We start from the raw sequence: 22,870 nt of genomic DNA, 5'->3' as shown, positions 1-22,870 counted from the left end.
ATACTGATTTTTAAAAGTATAATTTGTTTCTTCAGAATTTTTCTGTCTCTAGAACTTACCCACTGTCTAAAACACTGAAAATCTATATATTTTCAAGCTTTGTTTTTTAACTTCGGCATGTTTATATTATATGGTAATTTCTTGGTTACCCAAAATTCATGGAGAGGAGGATGTATCTACTGAAATTTTCTGGTTAACAAATGCTAAAATGCTTTTTGTTAAAACCATGGTCTAATGACAGTGATTTTTTTTTTTTAAGATTATGAATCCTGTCTTCCATAAGATTAGTTACCAACACTGAGTACTGAAAAGAAAGCATAAGAGAGAAACAAGAGAATCATTTACTTAGGGCCTGGAGCATAGTTACCAAGAGCATGGCCTTTGATGGTACTCTTACCTAGCTGTGAATCCTGGATCCGCCTCTTACCGGCTAGGAGTTCTTTAACAGGTTATTTTAAATGTATCATTTTTATCATCCTTGAATTGGGATCACAGTGGTACACACTTATTTAGCCTTTTTATGGTGACTACATGAAACAGGTCATGGACAAAGAACCTGTCTCAACAAAACGCTAGAAACAAAATTAACTGTACCTAGTGTGCTGATAGACATTTTACATGTTAGTGCATTAATCGTCAAGGCAACCTGATGGGGTAGTATTTTTAATTTGATATTTTTATCTGTACTTTAGAAACAAGCACAAGTTGACCCTTGTAAAACGTGGTTTAAACTGTATGGATCCACCTATATGCAGATTTCTTTCAACAGTAAATACTACAGTACTACCCAATCTGCGGTTGGATGCCAAGGGACCACAGATACAGAGGGCCAACTATAAATTATACACAGATTTTCAACTGTGGGGAGGATCTGTGCCCCTAATCCTCACATTAGGGTCAACTGTACTCAGATGTAGAAAGTAATTTGCAGAAAATCTCATAATTCTAATTCTAGTGTCAAAGTTGAGATTTGAGTTCAGATCTGACCAATTCTAAAGCCCATGCTACTTACTTTCTTGGATTTTTTTCCTTTTAGATATTTCTCATGTCTCTCCTTTATGGTTTTTAACATGCAGTAATACACACTAATTCTTCTATAATTGAACACTGTAGAAATAACTAACGCAAAAATTCCCTAATCCCTCGTCCTACTCTCCAGAAGTATGCAACTTAAAAAGTTTGTTCTATGTGCTTGCACGTATTTTCCCTGCATTTATATCTGCATGATGTATGGGGCTTTCTTCTGAAAAGATTGTGCTAATTTACATTTTTCAATGGTGTGTGAAAATTCCTGTTTCCCTACAACGTTATCAATACTGAATGTTCTCTTTCTATTCTCTTGTCCATTTGATAGATGAAAAAATGCTGTATCTTTGCTTTAATTTGCACTTCTTAAATTACCAGATTGAATGTCTCAAAATCAAAACCATTTCTCTACTAACAACCCCACCTGAATTTGTACTAATCCCAGATGGTGGTGTTTTAAAATAAAAATCCATATAAATACAATGCAAATACTCCATTTATTATCCATATTCTCCTCTATGTGTCCTCAGAAAGCAAAGAAAGTAACTATAATATATAATATATCATAATTCAATTGAGGAGATGCCTAATGTGTTTTGGAATTTTAATGTGGCTTATTATTACCAGATGTCTCATTTACATTAAATAAATATTTTTAGGAATCCGCAGGAAAAAAGTCATCAAGAAAGCAAGTACTGCGTTTATTGGTTCGGCCAGTATTTATCAAGTGTTTTCCATGTGCCAGGCAGGGTGCTAGGTACCTGAGTTTCACAAATAAACAAGATAAACATAGTCTCCCATCAAACAGTTTAACCTTGTGCAGAAGATAAACAAACGTCTGAGAAAGTTTTGGCTGGAGGGAACAGAGCAGCTAACTCAGACTGACTGAAAAAATAAGTAAATAGATTAGCTCTCCTTAGAAGATTGCTAAGAATAAGGCTGGGCTTCCGGTTTGGTTGGTCCAGTGGCCCCATTTTGTCATCAGAGAACCAGTTTTTCCATCTCTGCCTTTGCTCTGTCATTCACAGGCTGCTTTCCTTCTGGTTGTGGGATGGCTGCCCACGGCTATTTGCACTTCATGCTCTCTTGTTAACTTGGGAGGTATGGGGACTTCTTGTGGTTCTTTTAAGATCTACGAAGGACCTTTCCAGAAGTCTCCAGCAAACCTCTCTTGGTGTCTCATTGACCAGAACTGGATCACGTACCCATTCCTGACAAAATCATTGGCAAGAAGAATAAGATTAGCCTTAAGGCAATCAGGCCTTCTCTTGGGGCAGAGAGTAGGGATCAGCTTTCTCTAAGGTGTATCTCTGAGCAACAGGTTATTGTAGATACCATGGGGGAAAAAAAAAAAAGTCCTACTGGAAAGGAAGAAAAGAAGAAACAATATCCACTACAGCAATAAAACAAGCAACTATGATTGAGTATTTGTACTACAGTTCAAGTCAGTGCGAGTGAAGAATGACATCTTTGCCATTTTCTTTTTAATGTCTCATAGGATCAGAGTGGCACCAGTGAGGAAGACAGCAGTCTCGAAGCTTGTATCAAACAATTGCCTAAAAGTGAAAGCTCCAAACTGGTGAGAATACTGGGTGTTTCATCCAATGTTCTTTTTAGGGATGAACTGTATGTATTTTGGATCAGTTGTGTTTGCTTCTCTAGGAATCTTGATCTCTGAGACAGGGGAAGCTATTCCATATAGCAAATGACCCAAAGAACAGTGTACTCTCCTACTTTCTTCATATTTGAATTGTGCTGTCTGGGACTAAAGAAGCAATCTCTTTTAAATCTTGTTTAATATTGGGTTTCTTTAAGGCTAGGGTGGTGCTGAATTAGTCCTAGAGGCACGAAAAGAGATGTTAAATGGATTCCTGTGTTCATAATAAAAGATACTTAAACTTACCCAAGGGCTAGAGCATTAGGAGAGAGGCAGTTTTAGAGAACTCTTCCTCCTTATGTGTCCTAACGTTTCATATCTTGTTATTTAATATTTACGGAACTTTTACTGGGTACCGCGTGCTATCCTGTGTTCTACATTCATTTTCTGATCCTCACAGCTGTGGGTGGCGATATTTTTCTTTTACGTGTGTGGAAACTGAAGGCTTGCTTAGAGATGTTAACTAACTTGCGAAAAGCCACTCACTAGTATGTTCTAGACCTGGAGATTGATCTCATTCGGTCTGACTCCCAAGCCTTTGCTCATAATCTACCTTTCTGTTTTGCAGCCTAGCACTTCCAGGGTTAGACTGCAAGTTCTAGAAAGAAATGTGGGCTTTTTTTTCCCCTCTGTTTCAAAATATCTTATGAGTCTCAAAGAATTAATCACTTAGGTGGGCCACTGTGATTTTATGACAGCACAGAGTTGTTCATTTTACTTCAGGGAGTTTGAAAAATCATCCATTTATCTTCTTTCAACTTTTATGTATATCAGGACTGGCTTAGATTCCATATCCTAGAAAATGAACTGATTCTTTCAGGCTGAAGGAAAAGGACACTTAGGCAAGAGTGGAAATTATAATGGTCCGCTCTTACACAAACCCTATGTGAAGCATCAAGAATAGCGGGACCAACAGATTATGACCATTGTTCTTGAACAAGACGTGCCAAAGTTACACTGTTCCCTTTCCAAAAGACAAACTGCATCTTTGCACTGAAGAGGAATGAGGAACATCAACGAATTTCAAACTCCAGCTCCTTTGTTCATTTAAAAATACTACTGAGACTTCCCTGTTGGTGCAGTGGTTAAGAATCCGCCTGCCAATGCAGTGGACGCAGGTTCGAGCCCTGGTCCGGGAAGATCCCACAAGCCGCGGAGCAACTAAGCCCGTGCGCCACAACTACTGAGCCTGCGCTCTAGAGCCCACGAGCCACAACTACTGAGCCCACGTGCCTCAACTACTGAAGCCCACACGCCTAGAGCCCGTGCTCCGCAACAAGGGATGCCACTGCAATGAGAAGCCCGCACACTGTAACGAAGAGTAGCCCCCGCTCGCCGCAACTAGAAAAGCCTGAGCGCAGCAATGAAGACCCAACGCAGCCAAAAATAAATTAATTAATTAATTTAAAAAAAATTGTAAAAACCCTACTAACTGGTTCTTTTTGGCACTGTTTCTCCAAAGACAGATTAAGGAAAAATCTTTTAAAGCAACAGGACTTTGCAAGTAGAGGCCCCTGATTTCATCCACAGAGGAAATGGTAAAAAGAGTGAGAACACTCCCTTGCTTGTTGGGAGAGGCAGGTAGTCCCACAGAGGCTCACTTATAGGCTGCAGGCAAAAGCCACCCGTCATCCACCCTCTGTTCCCAAGAAGGCAACACCAGCGATGGGGCTCCAAGTGCCAAAATAATTGAAGAGCCCTACCCTCAGGCAGAGGACCTCAAAGACTAAGGATAATGTTTAGATTCTTTCATACTGCATTTTAATAAGAATAAAAGCTTCCCCAAACCCATTGACTGGTATTTTTCTTTCTCCCCTCCCCCCCCACCTCCTTCTCTTTTTGGTATTCTACAATTTCTTTGTCACCATTTCCAATAGAATATCCATGGTCTAGTCAACTGAGGAAAGATAGCCAAATTTGAACAACTTTTATAGCATAAATATAAATATAAGTGGCCTAGCATTGCTTAAGAGTGTGTCTAACTTGAGCAAGCTAGACCTCACCAAGCCTCAGTTTACTCATCTGAAGGATGGGAGCGACCAGGATGTTATGAGAAACAAATAGGCAATAAAGTGTAAACATGTAGTAGAGTATAAGGTACATAGTTGGTGCTTAGCAAGTTCATGCATTAATTCAGAAAATATTTGCCAAATGCCACTATGTTCCAGGCACTGGAGATACAAAAGGGAACAAAATGTACCAGAACGCGTGCCTTCATGGAGACTCATTCATGGGCAGATGGGGGCAGGGAGATAGATAATGCATAAATTAGCAAATTATATTAAATCATGAAATTGCTGTTCTTGGGGTAAAAATTTCATCTGGCTCAACCTAACATATTCATTACTGTCTCATCATAAAGTACAGTTGACCCTTGAAAAATGCATTGGTTAGGGATGCTGACCTGCACAGTGGAAAATCCATGTATAGCTTATAAGGCCCCCTGTGTTCTGGGTTCCTCCACATCCACGGCTCCAACCAACCTCAGATGGCGGATTGTGTAGTATTATTGTATTTACTATTGAAAAAAATCCGTGTGTAAGTGGACCCACATGGTTCAAACCAATGTAGTTTAAGGGTCAACTGTATTAATAACAGTTCCTCATCACTAGTCGTCATTTGCTTGTTTCTGTTATGAGTTTGGCACCAGCTCCCCTGCTTTGCCTTACCGTTCTAGGATGGTTGCTGATGCACCTCGTCAGAGGACAGCATGTGATCTGTATGGGCCTTGACTCCTGTCACCTTAGTTTATGTCCGTTGGAAACAATAAGCTCTAACCCTTTAAAGGTTGAATTTCTTGCTTCCTGTGGGAGCATATATCTCATCAGACACTGCTGGCCCCTACAGGAAAGACCAGGAGAAAAACACAGGTCTTGCTCTTAAGCAGCTTACCCTCAGGCATCAGTGAGGACAACAGAATTTGTACCTAGAAGATCAGACCAGGCAGAAGTGTATTAAAGAGAGAGAAAAAAAATGTTACAGGAGTTCAAAAGTGAAAGGAAAACCATCTCGTTCAGGGATTAAGGACGGTTTCTTAGACTCTTGGCCTTTAAGGTGAACCTTTAAAGATGAGACAGCGATTGACTACTGAGGGGTTCACCAGGTGAATCAAACAGTGTGGGTGATGTACAGTGTGCAAAGTTGAACAGTAGCATCAGATAGAAGTTGAACAGTAGAATCACAGAACTGAAGAGACTATATGCTTTGAATTATAGATTAACATATTCATCTTTTTATGTTCAGTGCTCTATAAATGTCTCCTTAACTACATGGATACACATATATACAAGGTGCTACCTATGAGAAACTATACTCCAAAGGGCTATTAAAGTGCTTCTCCAAGATTACCTGTTTTCCGAGCTAGACTAAGCCATGAGTCTACATATATTCCAGTGCTTATTTCCACTATCCAGTGATGATTGGCTTTCGTCCATATCTCAGGAGTCCCCAGATTCACAGCCAAGCAGTTTATAATAACTTCAGTAGATATTAGATTTCTCTAAAATATTTTTTAAAAGGAGAATGACTTGTTTTTAGACAACGGATCAGGTGATGGTTGGTGAAGCATAGATTCCAATTGTGAGAGACTGGAGACAGGGAAGTGTCTGGAATCTATTTCAGAAGTCTAGGTGAGAGCCTGTTAAGACTGTTTTTTAAACCTTTCGAAAGGAACTTAAAAAAATTTTTTTGCACAGAGCTTTGCAATTTGCAAAACTGCCTCATCTATTATCTCGTTAGCTTAAATATTTTAATATCTATTTTTGCTAACATGATATTAGTTCGTAATTTTATTCAATTTTATCCCCAAAATAACCCTATGTAAGAAGTAGGGCAGGAGTTATTTAATCACTGACTTACAGATGAGATCTTAAGCTGCTTAGTGAAAGACCACAAAACTAGAAATTAGAAGAGCTGCACCTCATCCTGAAGGGTCCTTGTCTCCCTGGTATCTTGACATAGAAGAGCATGAATCCCTAAAATAAGTATTTTAATCTTTTGGGTATAAACCTATGTTTTTATCATGTTGGGGATATCTGTGTTAATATAATACACTCTTTTGGGACAGTATAGCTAAATTATTAAGAGTGCAAAGATTGGAGCCATTCTACTTAGATTCAAATCCTGGTTCCACCATTTACTAGCCATACAACCTTAGGCAAACAGCTTAACCTCTCTGTGCCTCAATTTTTGCATCTATAAAATGGGAGAAAGAAACACAAGGTTATTGTGAGAGAAAGGAGTTAATAACTATAAAGTACTAGGTAGAACCATGCCAGAGTGCTCGGAATGACTGTGTAAGGGGGAGTTGTTGTTAATGATGATGATGATGTTATGCTGATTAAAGCATTAGGCGTCAGCCAGATGAGGATTAGCTGTTCTGAGTGAAGCATTACGTGTAACTTGGAAAACTGAAGTGAATTTTTTCAAACCCCAAAATGCAACTGCTGATAATAGATAGCATCTATTGAATGCCTGTGTGCCAGGCATTATTCTAACATCATTCACATAACAATCCTATGAAGTTAGTACTAGTATTATCTCCATTTAAGAGATGAGGAAACTGAGATACTGAAATGTTAAGTAAGTTGCCTAAATAATCACCTGGTGAAGCCAGGATCCAGGTCCATGCACTGTGAGGCTGGAGGCTGCACTCTAAACCACTATGCAGTACTGCTTCTCGGAGAGATACAGATATAGAACAAAACTGAAGTCAAGGGACAGCAAGAGAGTTACACTGGGATCTGAACTTTGTGATTTTCATTCCCTAAACCTTGAACTCCAATATAGAAAATTATAACATAGAAACAGGTAGATACTGAAATTTACCTTTCACATTGGTAAATGAAGTGATATAGACCTCCAAACCGATGTTTCATAAAATGAAGGAAACTAAAACATTTCAAGAAGCTAAGCTGTGCCAGGCATTTTCATACTGGTTGTCTTATTTAACCCAATGATGCACATGTTTTTAGCCCTACTTTACTGATAAGGTACTGAGGCTAAGAGATGTCAAGTCTGTTCCTAAGGTCTCACAGCTGGTGGGTGCTATGGCTGGGACTCAAACCCAGTTCTCTTTGCCTCTAAACCCCATCTTCTCTTCATTGTGCAGTTCACATAGACAGCCTTTCTTGGAATATCAGAAGTATCACCATGTGATCTATTTGTTCAAACAACAGATATTAATTGAGTATCTCTGCCTAGAGAAGTTATGACAGTTATGACAACGTTATGTACAGGGGATTCAGTGATGAGCAAAACTATTAGCACTTCTTAAAGGGCTTGAGATGTTCAAGGACAGGTGTTCACATCAGCTTGCTGTCTTTAGAAGCTCAGTATTTAGGTGGGGAGGAAGGAGCAAGAGAAGGAAAGGAAGAGATAGTACTGTGTTGTTCCTTTTTTTTTTTTTTTTTTTTTCCGGTACGTGGGCCTCTCACTGTTGTGGCCTCTCCTGTTGCGGAGCACAGGCTCCGGACGCGCAGGCTCAGTGGCCATGGCCCACGGGCCCAGCCGCTCCGCGGCATGTGGGATCTTCCCGGACCGGGGCACGAACCCGTGTCCCCTGCATTGGCAGGTGGACTCTCAACCACTGCGCCACCAGGGAAGCCCCTGTGTTGTTCTTATAAATATCTAACCTCTGTTCTTGCTACCACCTTTGGATCTCTAACCTTGTCTGATTCTATAGTTTTCTGCCTTGATGTAAAACCAATTTATGTTTTCTTTGGTTCTTGTCTGTCTCCTCCTCCATGTTGTTATAGATACTAATAGCCAGTAAAATAATTTCAGAGCTACTAGCTTACAACAAAATAATAAAAGGACAAATAACTCAATTAAAAGATGGGTAGGGATCTGAACCGGCATTTCTCCATACAGATGGCCAATAAGCACATAAAAAGATGGTCAACCTCATTAACCATTAGAGAAATACACATCAAAACTACAATGAGGTACCACTTCATACCTGCTAGGAGATTCTAATCAAATACACAGATAATGTAAGTGCTGACAAGGATATGGAGAAATTGGAACTCTCATACATTGCTGCTACAGACAGTTTGGAAAACAGTTTGCAGTTCCTCAAAATATTAACAGAATTACCATATGACCTAGCAGTTTTACTCCTAGGTATATACCCAAGAGAAGTGAAAATACACATCACACAAAAACTTGTAAACAATTGTTTACAGAAGCATTATTAATAATAGGCCCCGGGCTTCCCTGGTGGCGCAGTGGTTGAGAATCTGCCTGCCAATGCAGGGGACGCAGGTTCGAGCCCTGGTCTGGGAAGATCCCACATGCCGCGGAGCGACTAGGCCCGTGAGCCACAAGTACTGAGCCTGCGCGTCTAGAGCCTGTGCTCCGCAACAAGAGAGGCCACGATAGTGAGAGGCCCGCGCACCGCAATGAAGAGTGGCCCCCGCTCGCCGCAACTGGAGAAAGCCCTCGCACAGAAACAAAGACCCAACGCAGCCAAAAATAAAATATAAATTAATTAACTAAAAAAAAAATAAAAATAATAGGCCCCAAATGGAAACAACCTAAATGTCCACCAATGGATGAATGAATAAATAAAATATGGTCTATCCATACAGTAGAATATTATTTAGCAATGAAAGATAAAGAAGTACCAATACGTGATGCTATAAGAATCAAAATCTGCAGCATGGCTTCACTCCTATTAATAGGGCTATTATTAATAATGCTGTTGTAAACAGTTGTGTACAAGTTCTTGTGTGATGTGTATTTTCATTTCTCTTGGGTATGTACCTAGGAGTAAAACTGCTGGGTCATACGGTAATTCTGTTAATATGGGCACACTTGCCCAGTTTTACTTCAAATTCTTACATTTAAGCACCATTATTTATAGGGGAAACTGAGAGCCAAATATGGTAATGGAGGTTCCAAATGATTATGTGCACTTTGCACTAGAAGACTTGTTAGGAAATTACTAATAAGCTTGCCACAGACATAACAGCAGAAGTGCTTCAGCCACTCATGTGTGTTCTTGTGATTTTAGGTTGCTGTAGATTGTTTAAGACAGCTTATTTTAAAAGTAGAAAAACAGATTTTGTAAGTGCTTGCCATTAACTTGCTACTAAATTCCCAATGTATTGATTAAATCAATAAAAAGCCAGATGTTACCCCCCCCCAAAAAAAAACAGAACCAAAATCTATAGAGACAGAAAGTAAATTAGTGGTTACCTATGACTGGGGGATAGAAAGTGACCCTAATGGGTACAAGCTTTCTTTCAGAGATTATGAAATGCTCTAAACTTCGATTGTGATGACACTTGTATAATTCTGAATGGTAAAACCATTGTATTGTACACTTTAGATGGATGGATGTTATGATATGTTAATTATATCTCAGTAAAGATGTTTTAAAAAATTACAGGAGGAAGAAGAAAGGGGAAGACAGAATATAGACAGTCCACAAACTGAAACCAAATCAGAAATTTGATTCTAGGTAACCTCTACACTGGAAGTTCTGTGATTCTGTTAAAGAACTATAATATGATCCTATGCGAGGAACTTTTAATGTAGTCTCTCCACATTTTGGAATCTTTTTGCAAGTGTTTAATATAATCTGCACTCAAGTAAAAAAGCCCCACTTCTTTGTCCATCACAATTAAAGCTTGACTTTACCTTATAAATTCCTGTGTTCAGCCTGTTGCTACACTCTGTGCTAGTTCCTGGGAAGATGCTACCAAAGGTAAACAGACATAGTCTCTCTTCTTGTGTTGCTTACAGTCTTCATGGGAGAGTGACATCGTGTAATGTTACATATAGCTTGAAATCTCAACTTTGATAAAAGCTAAGAACTAGAGGCGCTTGGTGCTAAGACAGCACAGAATAGGGGGCTTTGACCTTATCAGGGAGGGCTCTCCCAGTGAAAATTGAACTGAGATCTGAAGAAGCTGGCACTACCAGGCAGTGGGGCAAAGAAGAAACAAAGGAGGGAGCTGGGCAACCGTAGAGCCTCTGGGAGTTTGGGGAACTGAAATTCTGAATGTTCACGGTCGCCAGAACTGGTGAGATGGGAACTAAACTGGAGTGGTTGACAGGGGCCAGGCCACGCTGATGAGATGGACTCTATGCTAACGGTAGTGGGAAGCCATGGAGGGCTTTCGGAGGTGACTCTAAACTGTAGCTGTAATGTAGCGATCAGGTTGGACAGGGGCCAGAGTGGATACTGATGGGCTCCCTGGGAGTTTACTGCGGCAGAGGCAACGGCAGTCTGCAAGAGATGGCGGTGGCAGGATATATTCTCATATTCTGTCTTTGCAAAAGTTATAATAAAATAAACAGTAGGGTAATATATGCGTTTACCTGGTAAGTTCCACAGAGAGTTGCCAGTCAGAGAATTTACCTTTCTTGCTCCCAGTATGCAAACCTTCTGCTGGACACGTGCTTTAAAGCTTTCCTCTGAACGCAGGTTTGGAGCTATTAAAATGGCAGTTGTTACACCATCTGGGTCTTGAGAACAAGCATCATCCCAAGGCTTGGCCAGCAGCCCAAGATAACCTTGCTAGGAAATGCCCCCAGCAGATGTGCCCGTCATTCTAGCCCCACTCTATGACACTGCTTAGCAACAGTGCATGCAGTCTGTGTATCGAGTGATCCCTGTCATTACAGACCTACTTCGTGTGCAGCAGCCTCAAGAACATTTAGACTTTTCAAAATGTTTAGGTTTTTTCACACGGTCTGCCGTGTTTGTCTTTACTGTTGTCTTTCATTATGAAACGTAATTTCTGACCCTTAGGGCAACAATAGAAAAATGAGAGTATTCCAGTCAGCTCGAGGTGGCATTCAACCTGTAGTTTCTTTGTGGAGATTTTAGAATTTAGAATTTACGTGAATTAGCAAGATGCCTGGGGAAGCATGAATTGTTTCTGAATTAACTATCATTAACTTAAACGGGCTGTGACATGGAAATTCACGCGGCAGCTGACAGTGCGTTTTACCATTTCAGAGTCCCCACCAGCCGGAATAGCAACATTTTAGGAACACTTTTTACTCTTTCCCTTCATACACTTGATCCACATAAAGTTTTCAAACGTACTTACTGAAAAATCAGTGTTAAGTGTTACAAATAATACCTGTATCTCCAAATGGTCTGATAGTACTTGCTTTCTCAGATGAAAAAGGCTGTCAGATATAAATCGTGGGCTCTGATAGCTGAATGGACATAAACATCCCCCCTGCCGTCACTGGCTCTGACCTAGAAAGTGACTTATCCTGTCTGCCTTCATTTCTCCACCCAAAAATGGGGGAGGAGGAGACCCTCCTATTTTCTGTGAAGATGAAGTGTGATTTTGCACGTGAAACTCTTAATAGTGCTTGGAATGCAGTAAGGGCTCAGTAACTGTAGCTATTGTTAACACCAGATTTTGTCTATATAAAATCAGCGTGTGCTAGAACTCTCGTTATTCAGTACACATTTCCCGAGAACTTGTGATGTATCAAGCTCTAGGAATGTAAAGATAAATAAGACATCTTTCATCTAGGAGTTCACCACATTAGGTCTAATGCAAAGGTTACAAACTGGTTGTCAGGAGATTTTTACATTAAAAATCCTGGTTTCTATTTCCTACTGAAAACAGACCAGCATTCCAAGCTGCCCCTTTCATCAATTATGTACTTATAGTTTATTTCAGTCCCTACCTTTCCACCATTCTCTAACCCCTGCTTAGAGAATGCCTGCTTCCCCGTCACCTGTAAGTACTTGAGTACCTACATCATCCCCATCACCTGTGAGTACCTGCGGCTGCATCCCAGGTCTACTAGCTGTGGCCATGCAGGTGGGCCTGGCAGAAGGTGAAAGCCGAGCAGTAGACAGGAACTGGGTAGTGGAGGGCCTTGTGGACCAGGAGAAAGGTCTTAATACCAACAGAAGCCTTTGGAATGGTTTTTATAGGGGGATTATAATGATGAGATTAGCCTGTTGATAAGATCCTTTTGAGCTCCCTGTGAAGAATCTGCTAGCAGATGTCAAAACTGAAGGCAGGGAGTTTAAAAAGCTGCTAGAGGAAATGAGATGAAAGTTGACAGTGACCTAAACTATGGGGTCTGTCAGTGAGTGCAGATTTTCAATAAATACAGGAGTTAGAATTGGTAGACTTGATGATTGTGTGAATGTCAAAGTTGAAGAAGAGGCAGGGTGAGGCAAGGATTCTCGGATTACATCATGGGTAGCTGGCTGACTGCCTGGTTGGTTGATGCCATTCACTGATAAAATAATGAGGAGGAAGGGAATTCCCTGGTGGTTCAATGGTTAGGACTTGGCGCTTTCACTGCTATGGACCCGGGTTCAGTCCCTGGCCAGGGAAATAAGATCCCGCAAGCCACTTGGAGTGGCCAAAACAAAACAAAAAACAAACAAACCAAAAAACCAGGAGGAAAAGCAGGTTTGTGGGGAAAGATGATTTGTTCCTTCTTGTCTACTGAGTTTTAGGTGTCTCTGGAAGAGAGGAAACTGTTATTTATTTATTTTATTTTATTTTATTTATTTATTTATTTTTTTGCGGTACGTGGTGCTCTCACTGTTGTGGCCTCTCCCGTTGCGGAGCACAGGCTCCAGACGCGCAGGCTCAGCGGCCATGGCTCACGGGCCCAGCCGCTCCGCGGCACGTGGGATCTTCCCGGACCGGGGCACGAACCCGTGTCCCCTGCATCGGCAGGCGGACTCTCAACCACTGCGCCACCAGGGAAGCCCGAAACCATTATTTAATGACTACTTATTAGGTACCTGTCCCTGTAGTAGGCACTTTAAAAGATTATCTTATTTATCCCAACAAAAACAGTAGTAGTAACAATAGTAATAATAATACCATCCACCATTTATTGAGCACTTATCATTTGTTAGGAACTGAACACAGTGTATTATCTCCATCCTCCCCATCATGGAGCATTATTCCCTCCATTTGGCAGACGAGGGACCTGAGTATTCCAGTTGATGCACTTGCTCAAAGGCTTAGGGGCAGTAAGTGCCACAGTAAGGATTCAAAACCTTATGTTTGACTCATAACCTTACATGCCTGACTCGTGCCAGACTGCCTCTCCAAGAGGTATTTGGTATTAACCCATAAAGAAGCTGAAGTTTAGGAAGTCTAATTTGTCATAGAGCTTGTAACCTATAAGTAGAAAAACCAGGACATGACCACTGTCAGACACCAAAGTCCAAGCTTTCTTCTTTGTCCAGATAATACTAAAGAGTTATTAATTAGACCCATGTGGATCTGTGACGGTTCTCACTGGTCAGTGGGAAATATGAAAAATAATAACCATGTGGAGAGTTCTTCATAAAGCTAAGTTTATTCAATTTAAAAGACTGTCCTTTAAGAGTGTGTCCTACCTAACATTTTAGTGTTAAAATGGCTCTTCCTACATGACATTGTGGTGGTAATATATGGTGATAGTTGTGGGGAGAGGACTCTAATAGGTTGACCCCTCTTAAATCGCTGATATTTGACCATTTCTTGACTCATAAATTAGCAAATTCATATACTCCAACCTAATATTCCCTTGCTCTCAATTACCTGGCCAGAAAAAAAGGTAACTCTATAACCTCAAAGTCCTTTTGAAAAATTTCTGGTCTTTGAAATCCCAAAGTCTAAGAAAAATCTATTTTGCTTCATGTTGTGATCCTAGAATCAGGAGTACTTTGGAAATGATTAGATGAAAGCAGGCAAAGACAGAGATTAATAAAGGCTGCCTGTGGTTTTATTTATTTATTTATTAAGTAATTTATTTATTTTTGGCTGTGTTGGGTCTTCGTTGCTGTGTGTGGGTTTTCTCTAGTTGCAGCGAGCGGGGGCTATTCTTTGTTGTCACGCGAGGGCTTCTCATTGCGGTGACTTCTCTTGTTGCGGAGCATGGACTCTAGGTGAGCAGGCTTCAGTAGTTGCAGCACGCGGGCTCAGTAGTTGTGACGCACGGGCTTAATTGCTCCACAGCATGTGGGATCTTCCCAGACCGGGGCTCGAACACATGTCCCCTGTATTGGCAGGCGGATTCTTAACCAACGTGCCACCAGGGAAGTCCCTGGCTGTGATTTTAAACCTGTTAACTGGGAGGCTGATACTGTCACTAATTTAAAAAAAGAGAGAAAACAAAAACATCTATGGGAGAAGATAATGAGTTCAGTGTAGAATTTTAAAGGAATAATATACCACACGACTTCTGATACAGGTTCAGTTTATCAATTTTGACTGCTGTGCTTGATTAAAAATTATTCCTAAGTGTTTTTAAAGTGCTGGCATCCAAGTTTGGGGAAAAAAATAGTTTAAAATGTGTTTCTGATGATTATAGGCTTCTTGTTAAGTCTTACATCCAGGCTGGAATTCTCAGGTGTAATATCCTGCTCTTTTTTTTTTTTTTATTTTTTCGGTACGCAGGCCTCTCACTGCTGTGGCCTCTCCCGTTGCGGAGCACAGGCTCCGGACGCGCAGGCTCAGCGGCCATGGCTCACGGGCCCAGCCGCTCCGCGGCACGTGGGATCTTCTCAGACCGGGGCACGAACCCGTGTCCCCTGCATCGGCAGGCAGACTCTCAACCACTGCGCCACCAGGGAAGCCCTCCTGCTCATTTTTAAAACAAGGTCCTGAACTGTGTGCTTAAAATCCATTTTTATCCCCAGTTTGCTGTCCATCAAGAACTGTAGGATTTCTGGTTCAGCTACGGAAGCCGATGCCACTGTGTGAATATTATTTTCTGTTTCAAATCCAATATTTCAGATCCAATGTGAAAATAGCATCTATAGCAGGAGTGTAGGCGTTCCCTACAGAAGAATGTGTCTGAGTCAGCACTGGCCTCTCTTTTGTGACAGTATGCACATTGCCAATGGCAGAGTTCAATTACATTGAAATATGTGCCATTTTTCACAGCTCATTGTACTTTATGTCTTGTATTTCTGAAAATCACTTGAGATTTGCCTACATGATAAATTTCCCTTTCCCAGTCATAAAAAAAGACAGTAGATCTACAGTCAAGTCTACTTCCTTCACGAAAGTCACGAGAGAAAAGCTTTTGGCTTTTCCTTCCATTCTCTTCCCCTCTGCATCATAATGAAGATAATATAGAGATGTGAGGGTACCCAGTAAAGTAACCTCATGAACTCAAAGACAGCAGAAATATAGGTACACATTTTTAATACAAATTCACATCTTGGACGTCTGCTAGCTTTCTTTCCCAACCAATTTAATGGCCTGCCGTGGAGACTTGTTATTCAACTTGGAATTTCATCTTGCCTAGAAGGAAGCTGTTGCTTACCAGATAGTTCTAAATTGAGAAAGTAATCTTATAATTATTCAGCAAGCATGATGGGCCCAGAGAAGCCCTTAGTTGTGACAGCTCAGAGCCCTGAACTCATACTTTCTTACCTATGTTTGGTGCCCCATAATCTGAATCCCAGAGCTTCTCAGAAATGTTACGATGTTCTTTGCATCTGTAAAGTTTTCACTTCTCTGGGAAGGGCTTATTTGCTGACATAATTTTAAGATCATATAACCTAAAACCTATGTTGATTATCTTATCTTTCAAAGAAAGCAGAAAATAAGTGACTTTATATTGAAGGCCTGTTATATCCCCAGCACTGTGCAAGCCACAGGGCATATCACAGTGAGCGTGACACGTAAGTCTTCCCTTCAGAAAGCTTCCAGAACTGCTGAGAATAATGGCAGCTAACTCTGTCACTGCATTTACTATGTGCTCCAAAAGGCATCATTCTAAGTGTATTAATTCATATTTTATATGAGATCAAGCCTATTATTATCCTCATTTTATGGATTAGGAAACTGAGGCACAGAGACACTCAACTAATAAGTGTCACAGCCTGGATTTGAATCTGACTTTAAATAAATGACTTAGTGTTGATGAGTACTGTTGAAGGGAAAGTAAAGATGCTGTGGGAGCTTTTGCTAATGTGATTTCACCTGATCCAGGTGGGTAGATGAGTGGGTAAGAATTAGGGTGGGGGCTTCCCTGGTGGTGCAGTGGTTGAGAGTCCGCCTGCCGATGCAGGGGACAGGGGTTCGTGCCCCGGTCCAGGAAGATCCCACATGCCGCGGAGCGGCTGGGCCCGTGAGCCAAGGCCGCTGAGCCTGCAATGGGAGAGGCCACAGCAGTGAGAGGCCCGCGTACCACAAAAAAAAAAAAAGAATTAGGGTGGGACTGATCTAGGCAAAAGTTGTCCTTTGACTACTTTTAGGCTGAGCAGCTTTCTTTAGTTTGTTGTCTTGTACTCAGTTCACTTCATCTCTATTTACAGACTCAACTCCAGTGAGTTTGTTATTCTGATCGTTTCTGGGCTCCACCTCATTTTAATCAGAAGTCTCTTGGTTGCAAGCGATAAAACCTCAACTTGATCTTATAGACAGAAGGGGAAATTCACTGATAGGCTACAGGTTCTTTTTACATAATTGCAGGAAGGGACAGTTGGAACCAGAGACCTGGTGCTGGCAGAGGTGACTCTGCACATTTGTCTGACTCTCTTCTACTTCAAACTGGCTTCCTCAGCACGGTATGAGCATGGCTGTCCATGGCTCCTAAGCCTCTCTGCCAGAAAGGGGCTGGCTCTCTGCCCTTGGGTCCACTGTGGAAAATCTATAGGATGTTCTTGTGCGGTTCAGGTGTCCACACTTGGACCAGTTACCGTGGCCAGACAGACAGACATGTTGAGTACCCAGCTTTGGGACAGAAGTCAGCCAGCTTTGGTGATTGTAAGCTGGATATCAATCCATTATTATCTATTATAAAGAACATTCCCAGTGTTGCCTTTTATGTCCAGTCCTCTGAAGCTCCTTCTCTTGATCAGAGTAATTTGCCTGGCCCACCAAGCATTTTCTTTCAGCGGCTCATAGTGCTGCGCTGAGGATTATAACATAATGCACACAGAATGTGTCATATCAGTATGTTTCATGAAATGAGAAGATCTTTCCACACTCCTTCCTCAGTCTTCTAATTTAGAGGTCCCCTGTGCAAAGTCAACACCTTAAACTGTCCCAGAACCTCATCTTTGAAGGCACTAAGAGCTCCCTTGGAGCAATAGCTGAGAGATTAGTAAGTTCTAAATTTAATTGTAAACACGAAGGAAAGTGACTCACCCAAGGTCACTGCAGTGTCAAGTGCCATGAATTTTGTTTTTCCTGCCCAGGCTCGAAATAAGCAGGCATGCCTTGTTCCGACTTGTTGAATCTAAAAATGGAATCATTATGTTGAGGCCAACTCCTGGGAATCTTGTATGAATTGTTGGGAGGAAGTGAGCCTTTCCCTGCCCCTGTGGTTTACCCCTCGGTTAAGGGCAGGGACTTTGGAACAAGATGTGTCTGTGTTAAGTTCTGGCCTGGCGTATACTTTGTTTTGTTTTTTTTAAAATTTTATTTTAATTTTATTTATTTTTACTTTTGGCCGTGTTGGGTCTTCGTTGCTGCGTGTGGGCTTTCTCTAGTTGAGGCGAGCGGGGGCTACTCTTCATTGCGGTGCGCAGGCTTCTCATTGTGGTGGCTTCTCTTGTTGGGAGCATGGGCTCTAGGCACATGGGCTTCAGTAGTTGTGGCACACAGGCTCAATACTTGTGGCGCATGGGCTCAGTACTTGTGGCTCACGGGCTCTAGAGTTCAGGCTCAGTAGTGTGGTGTACGGGCTTAGTTGCTCCGTGGCATGTGGGATCTTCCCGGACCAGGGCTCAAACCCATGTCCCCTGCATTGGCAGGTGGATTCTTAACCACTGCGCCACCAGAGAAGCCCCCTGGCATATACTTTGGATTCTCTGTGCCTCCGTTACTTCAACTCTAAAATGAGAATGATAGAAGTACCTAACACATAGGTCTGTAGTGTACATCGATATCTAAAATATGTAACCTGGGCTTCCCTGGTGGTGCAGTGGTTTGGAATCTGCCTGCCAATGCAGGGGATATGGGTTCGAGCCCTGGTCTGGGAAGGCCCCACATGCCGCGGAGCAACTAAGCCCATGTGCCACAACTACCGAAGCCCGCGCGTCTAGAGCCCATGCTCCGCAACAAGAGAAGCCACCGCAATGAGAAGACTGCGCACCGCAATGAAGAGTAGACCCCGCTCGCTGCAACTAGAGAAAACCCGCATGCAGCAATGAAGATCCAACGCAGCCAAAAATAAATAAATAAAAATAAATAAATTTTTTAAAAATCTCCAGAAAATTGGAAAAAAAAAAATGTAACCTACCTGGCTTGGTAACTGGCAACCATGCTCCGTAAGTTCTAGCGATTGTTTTATCACCATCATGTACTGGCTCCGTCCCTTGGACCAGAGGTTTAAGGGTTATCAGTATAAGAGATGGGACATTGTGGTGGGCCAGATGCTTTTCAGAGCTCTGATTTCATCCTTCCACATTTTTGAGGACAAGATAAGAGAAAGGGAAGGAAATTAATACCTCTTGGGCACCTGCTCTCTGCCACATACCTTCACACATATATCATTCAGTTGTAGTTCAATATTTCCATAATTATTTCTCTAGTTTCTGTCTCACCAGATATGTACATGTCATAAGTGCAAGGCTCCATTAGTCTTCTCACAGCACAGAGCAGGTGCTCAGCAAGCATATGTTGAACTCAACTTTGATGGCAACGCTTCATTCAGGTAGCGGTTACTGCATTCTCACTGTTGGGAGAAATGAAGGTTTCTAAGCACTATTGCTGCTAGTAAGTAGTGGAACCAATCTGAACCCAGATTTTTCTCGCTGCTATTCCAGTGCCCTTTTCATTTACAAGTGAAAATGATGAGGACAAGTTCTACAATTAGTAGTACCCTGTGTCATATGCAAATTGGGTTTTAAAGTGTTTAGCTGGGGAAGTCAGCTCTTCTGTCACATTGCTGGTTAATCTGGGTTTAAACAAAGGTAGAATTGCAGACCTCTGCAGTATCATTTTCAAATAGAGGCACTTTTTGCTCTTCCTAAGGCCATTTGATCCACACTAAAGGGAACAACACCAGTGGTTTCCGTTTATAAGGTAGTTTAGAGTTCTTATTCTGAAAATTCCCATGAGCACCACTTACTGACTTTCCCATGTCTTTCTTCTCTGTTTTCAGCTGTGATCCTTTAAAATAGAGGCCACAGGGTCACCTTCACTGTGTGCCCTTCCTTTCATGGCTGGCTCTGAAATCCATCCAGGTGCATTTAAGATTTAAGTTCCCGAACTTTGATTCATTTAGCACTAGCCCTTTATCAAGCTTATATTCTATTCTGCCATATGTTTAAGAAACAAATAAGACAAAATCAATGATATTAGTATATGAGAGACAAACACATAAGATTTTTAAATATATATAATGTTACAAAAAATAGCGATAAAATAAATTGGTCATGCTGTGAAGGGGCACCACCCAGGGGCTCAGGGAAGAATTAAGGGAAGAGGTAATTTTAAAATTCTTTTTATGTCACATAATCTGTTTAGGAGCAAAGTTAAAAAAAAGAAAAAGAAAAAGCTAGGAATGAGGGAGAGGAGTTCTAGGATCTTCCTTCCATATGGGGGAAATAAGAGAGAATCTAAATGAGAGATAGTTCTGGTCCTAAAAAATGTTACAAGTAAGCAGCTAGGGGTACTCACAGTCATCCAGGGATCCTAGGCTGTAGTCTCAGGACATTACGTGGTGGGGTTAAATCTCTCAGGTTAGAAACTAATAGGGAATTGAGGAGACAAAAATGAAATTATAGCCTAATCTAGTAATAATGAATGGCTGGGCATAGTCTGATCATTATCTATTGTATTGTTGCAAATCTGATGGGAGCCTGTTGAAGAAAGAGTATATCAGGGCTTCCCTGGTGGAGCAGTGGTTAAGAATCTGCCTGCCAATGCAGGGGACACGAGTTCGAGCCCTGGTCCGGGAAGATCCCACATGCCACGGAGCAACTAAGCCCGTGCGCCACAACTACTGAAGCCCGCGCACCGCAACGAAGAGTAGCCCCTGCTCACTGCAACTACAGAAAAGCCCACGTGCAGTAGCAAGACCCAATGCAGCCAAAAAAAAAAAAGAGTATATCAATATGCCCAGAAAAGAAACCAGGGTGGGGGTGGGAGTGGGGGTGTCAAATAGTACACCAGTGTTCCCCAAAGGAGAAAGTGTCCTGTCCAGGTAATTGTTTTCACCAACCCTATAGCAGAGTTAGGAACGTAGGTTTATCATAGGTTGATTTCATCTATCATCATTAGCATCTTTATTAAGTACCTGCTATTTGCCAGGTACCATGCTTAGTGCTTTTCATGTATTGCTCCATTTAATCCTTTCAACATCCCTAGTGTATAACTGCTCTTATTTTTTTCCCATTTTATATACAAAGAAACTCAGGCTTGGAAAGGTCAGATAACCTGCTCAGGATTTCAGAGCTTTTAAGTTGAGGAGCTAGGGTCACAAACTCCTAACACTCTACTATACAAGTCACACCTTTCCTCTCACCTTGAGATAGATTACCTATCTGCCAACTGTGTACTAGACCCTCTGCCTGGGTGTCTCTCAGACATTTACCAATGGCCAAGTAAACCCATCCTTTCTCCTATCCAGATCAGTCTCTCTCTGTGTTCCCTGCCTTGTCCAAGCAAAATGCATGAGTTCATGCCTTAGAGTAAACCATCATATAATAATTTCCCCTGTAAATTGCCTGTAAAAAAGGATGGGATATGGTGGAAGGCAGACAAGCATTCTGGTCAATTTATCACTGTCATCATTTATTTCAACTAACTGTCCTTTAACTATGCATCAGTTTCACATGTGTTTTGATAGTTTGCGTCTCTCCTAAGTCTGAAGTCTGCACTTCTCCATGGAGTTCAGCCTAACTTTTATCTCCCAGTGTCTTTAGTGAGTGTACATTTTTGCCTCTAATTGGATATTTTAAGGGGAAAGGAATTCTAATATCAGGACTTGAACCCTGAAAGGGTTCAAGAAGAAAAACCTCTGGCTGAAATGACCATCAAAAGATATCTGATAGGCTTAAAGCCTGACAGACCTGAAAGGGCAAAAAAGCATTTGGAAGTGACAAGCCTGTGTTCATTTCTGAGAGTTAGTCCAGGTGGATGAATAGAACTCTCCTGCCTGCTGTGTTGGTCATTTATGTAGTAGCTTCAGGCCCCATTAAATGGTGCTTGACTGCTGAATTTGGAGAGTACAGTTGAGCCTACAGTTGTAATACCGATAACTGGCCGTATCTTTTACATTTTAGGAAGACATCTCCCAAGTGGTTGGTCAAGGTGTGGTGGCAGGTCAGCAGAAGGCACTGGAATGTCCAACTGACAGCGTATGTAACTGACCCTTTATGTTTGCTCTACTCGGATGGTGTGTGTTATAAATGGGTTCCAGAAAAAAAGGAGATGGTTGCAATGAATTCTGATCCTTTATTACTCGGCAGGAAGTTAAGGTATGTCTTTCAACCTGAAGTCAACCCACAACTGTATCACCGATCCTGTGCAGGATGTGTGGAAATATCCTTTGTATGTCTTCCTGTACCAACACCCTAAGCAGGTGTTTAAAAGTGAGGCATCTCTGAAAACACACTTGCACCTAAATTCTGAGAGCCCCATGCCTTACATAATGTCATGAATAAAAATTTTAAGAAGGAGAGTTTGTAGTTTTATAGAATTATAAATGCAATAACAAGTGTTCCTTGTATTTATATAGTTTTTCTTCTTAAAAAAACTATAAATTTCTATCTGTCAAATTTTTGTCCTATTTTTGCCATTGAACTTTTTTTTGTGCTGCTAAAATTTATATTATTACTATATTAACTATTTTTATGTTTAAGGAACTATAGATTACTAGAGCTTACAGGAAATATATATTTCAAACATTGCCAAAGAAAATGCCTTTGTAATTAATTTCCAAAATTTACAAGCAGCTCATGCAGCTCAATAACAAAAAAACAAACAACCCAATGCAAAAATGGGCAGAAGACCTAAATAGACATTTCTCCAAAGAAGATATACAGACTGCCAACAGACACATGAAAGAATTCTCAACATCATTAATCATTAGAGAAATGCAAATCAAAACTACAATGAGATATCATCTCACACCAGTCAGAGTGGCCATCATCAAAAAATCTAGAAACAATAAATGCTAGAGAGGGTGTGGAGAAAAGGGAACACTCCTGCACTGCTTGTGGGAATGTGAATTGGTACAGCCACTATGGAGAACAGTATGGAGGTTCCTTAAAAAACTACAAAT

The 22,870-nt window shown here is 41.3% G+C and overlaps 1 protein-coding gene across 11 annotated transcripts in view; it reads left to right on the top strand.

The window, feature by feature from the left end:
- The window catches only part of PATJ (PATJ crumbs cell polarity complex component), a 365,234-nt gene that overhangs the window by 268,589 nt on the left and 73,775 nt on the right, over positions 1-22,870 (top strand). For all 11 annotated transcript variants that reach the window (XM_060139890.1, XM_060139887.1, XM_060139888.1 and 8 more), the window contains 2 exons: positions 2,525-2,605; positions 21,870-21,944. In XM_060139890.1, the coding sequence (XP_059995873.1) occupies positions 2,525-2,605; positions 21,870-21,944 (156 nt within the window). The remainder of the gene's footprint in view (positions 1-2,524; positions 2,606-21,869; positions 21,945-22,870) is intronic.

The sequence above is a fragment of the Lagenorhynchus albirostris genome, chromosome 2 (genome assembly GCF_949774975.1).
Source record: "Lagenorhynchus albirostris chromosome 2, mLagAlb1.1, whole genome shotgun sequence".
NCBI classification, from domain to species: Eukaryota; Metazoa; Chordata; class Mammalia; order Artiodactyla; family Delphinidae; genus Lagenorhynchus; species Lagenorhynchus albirostris.
Note: the sequence above shows the minus strand (reverse complement) of the source record. Positions and strands in the feature narration are given on the sequence as shown.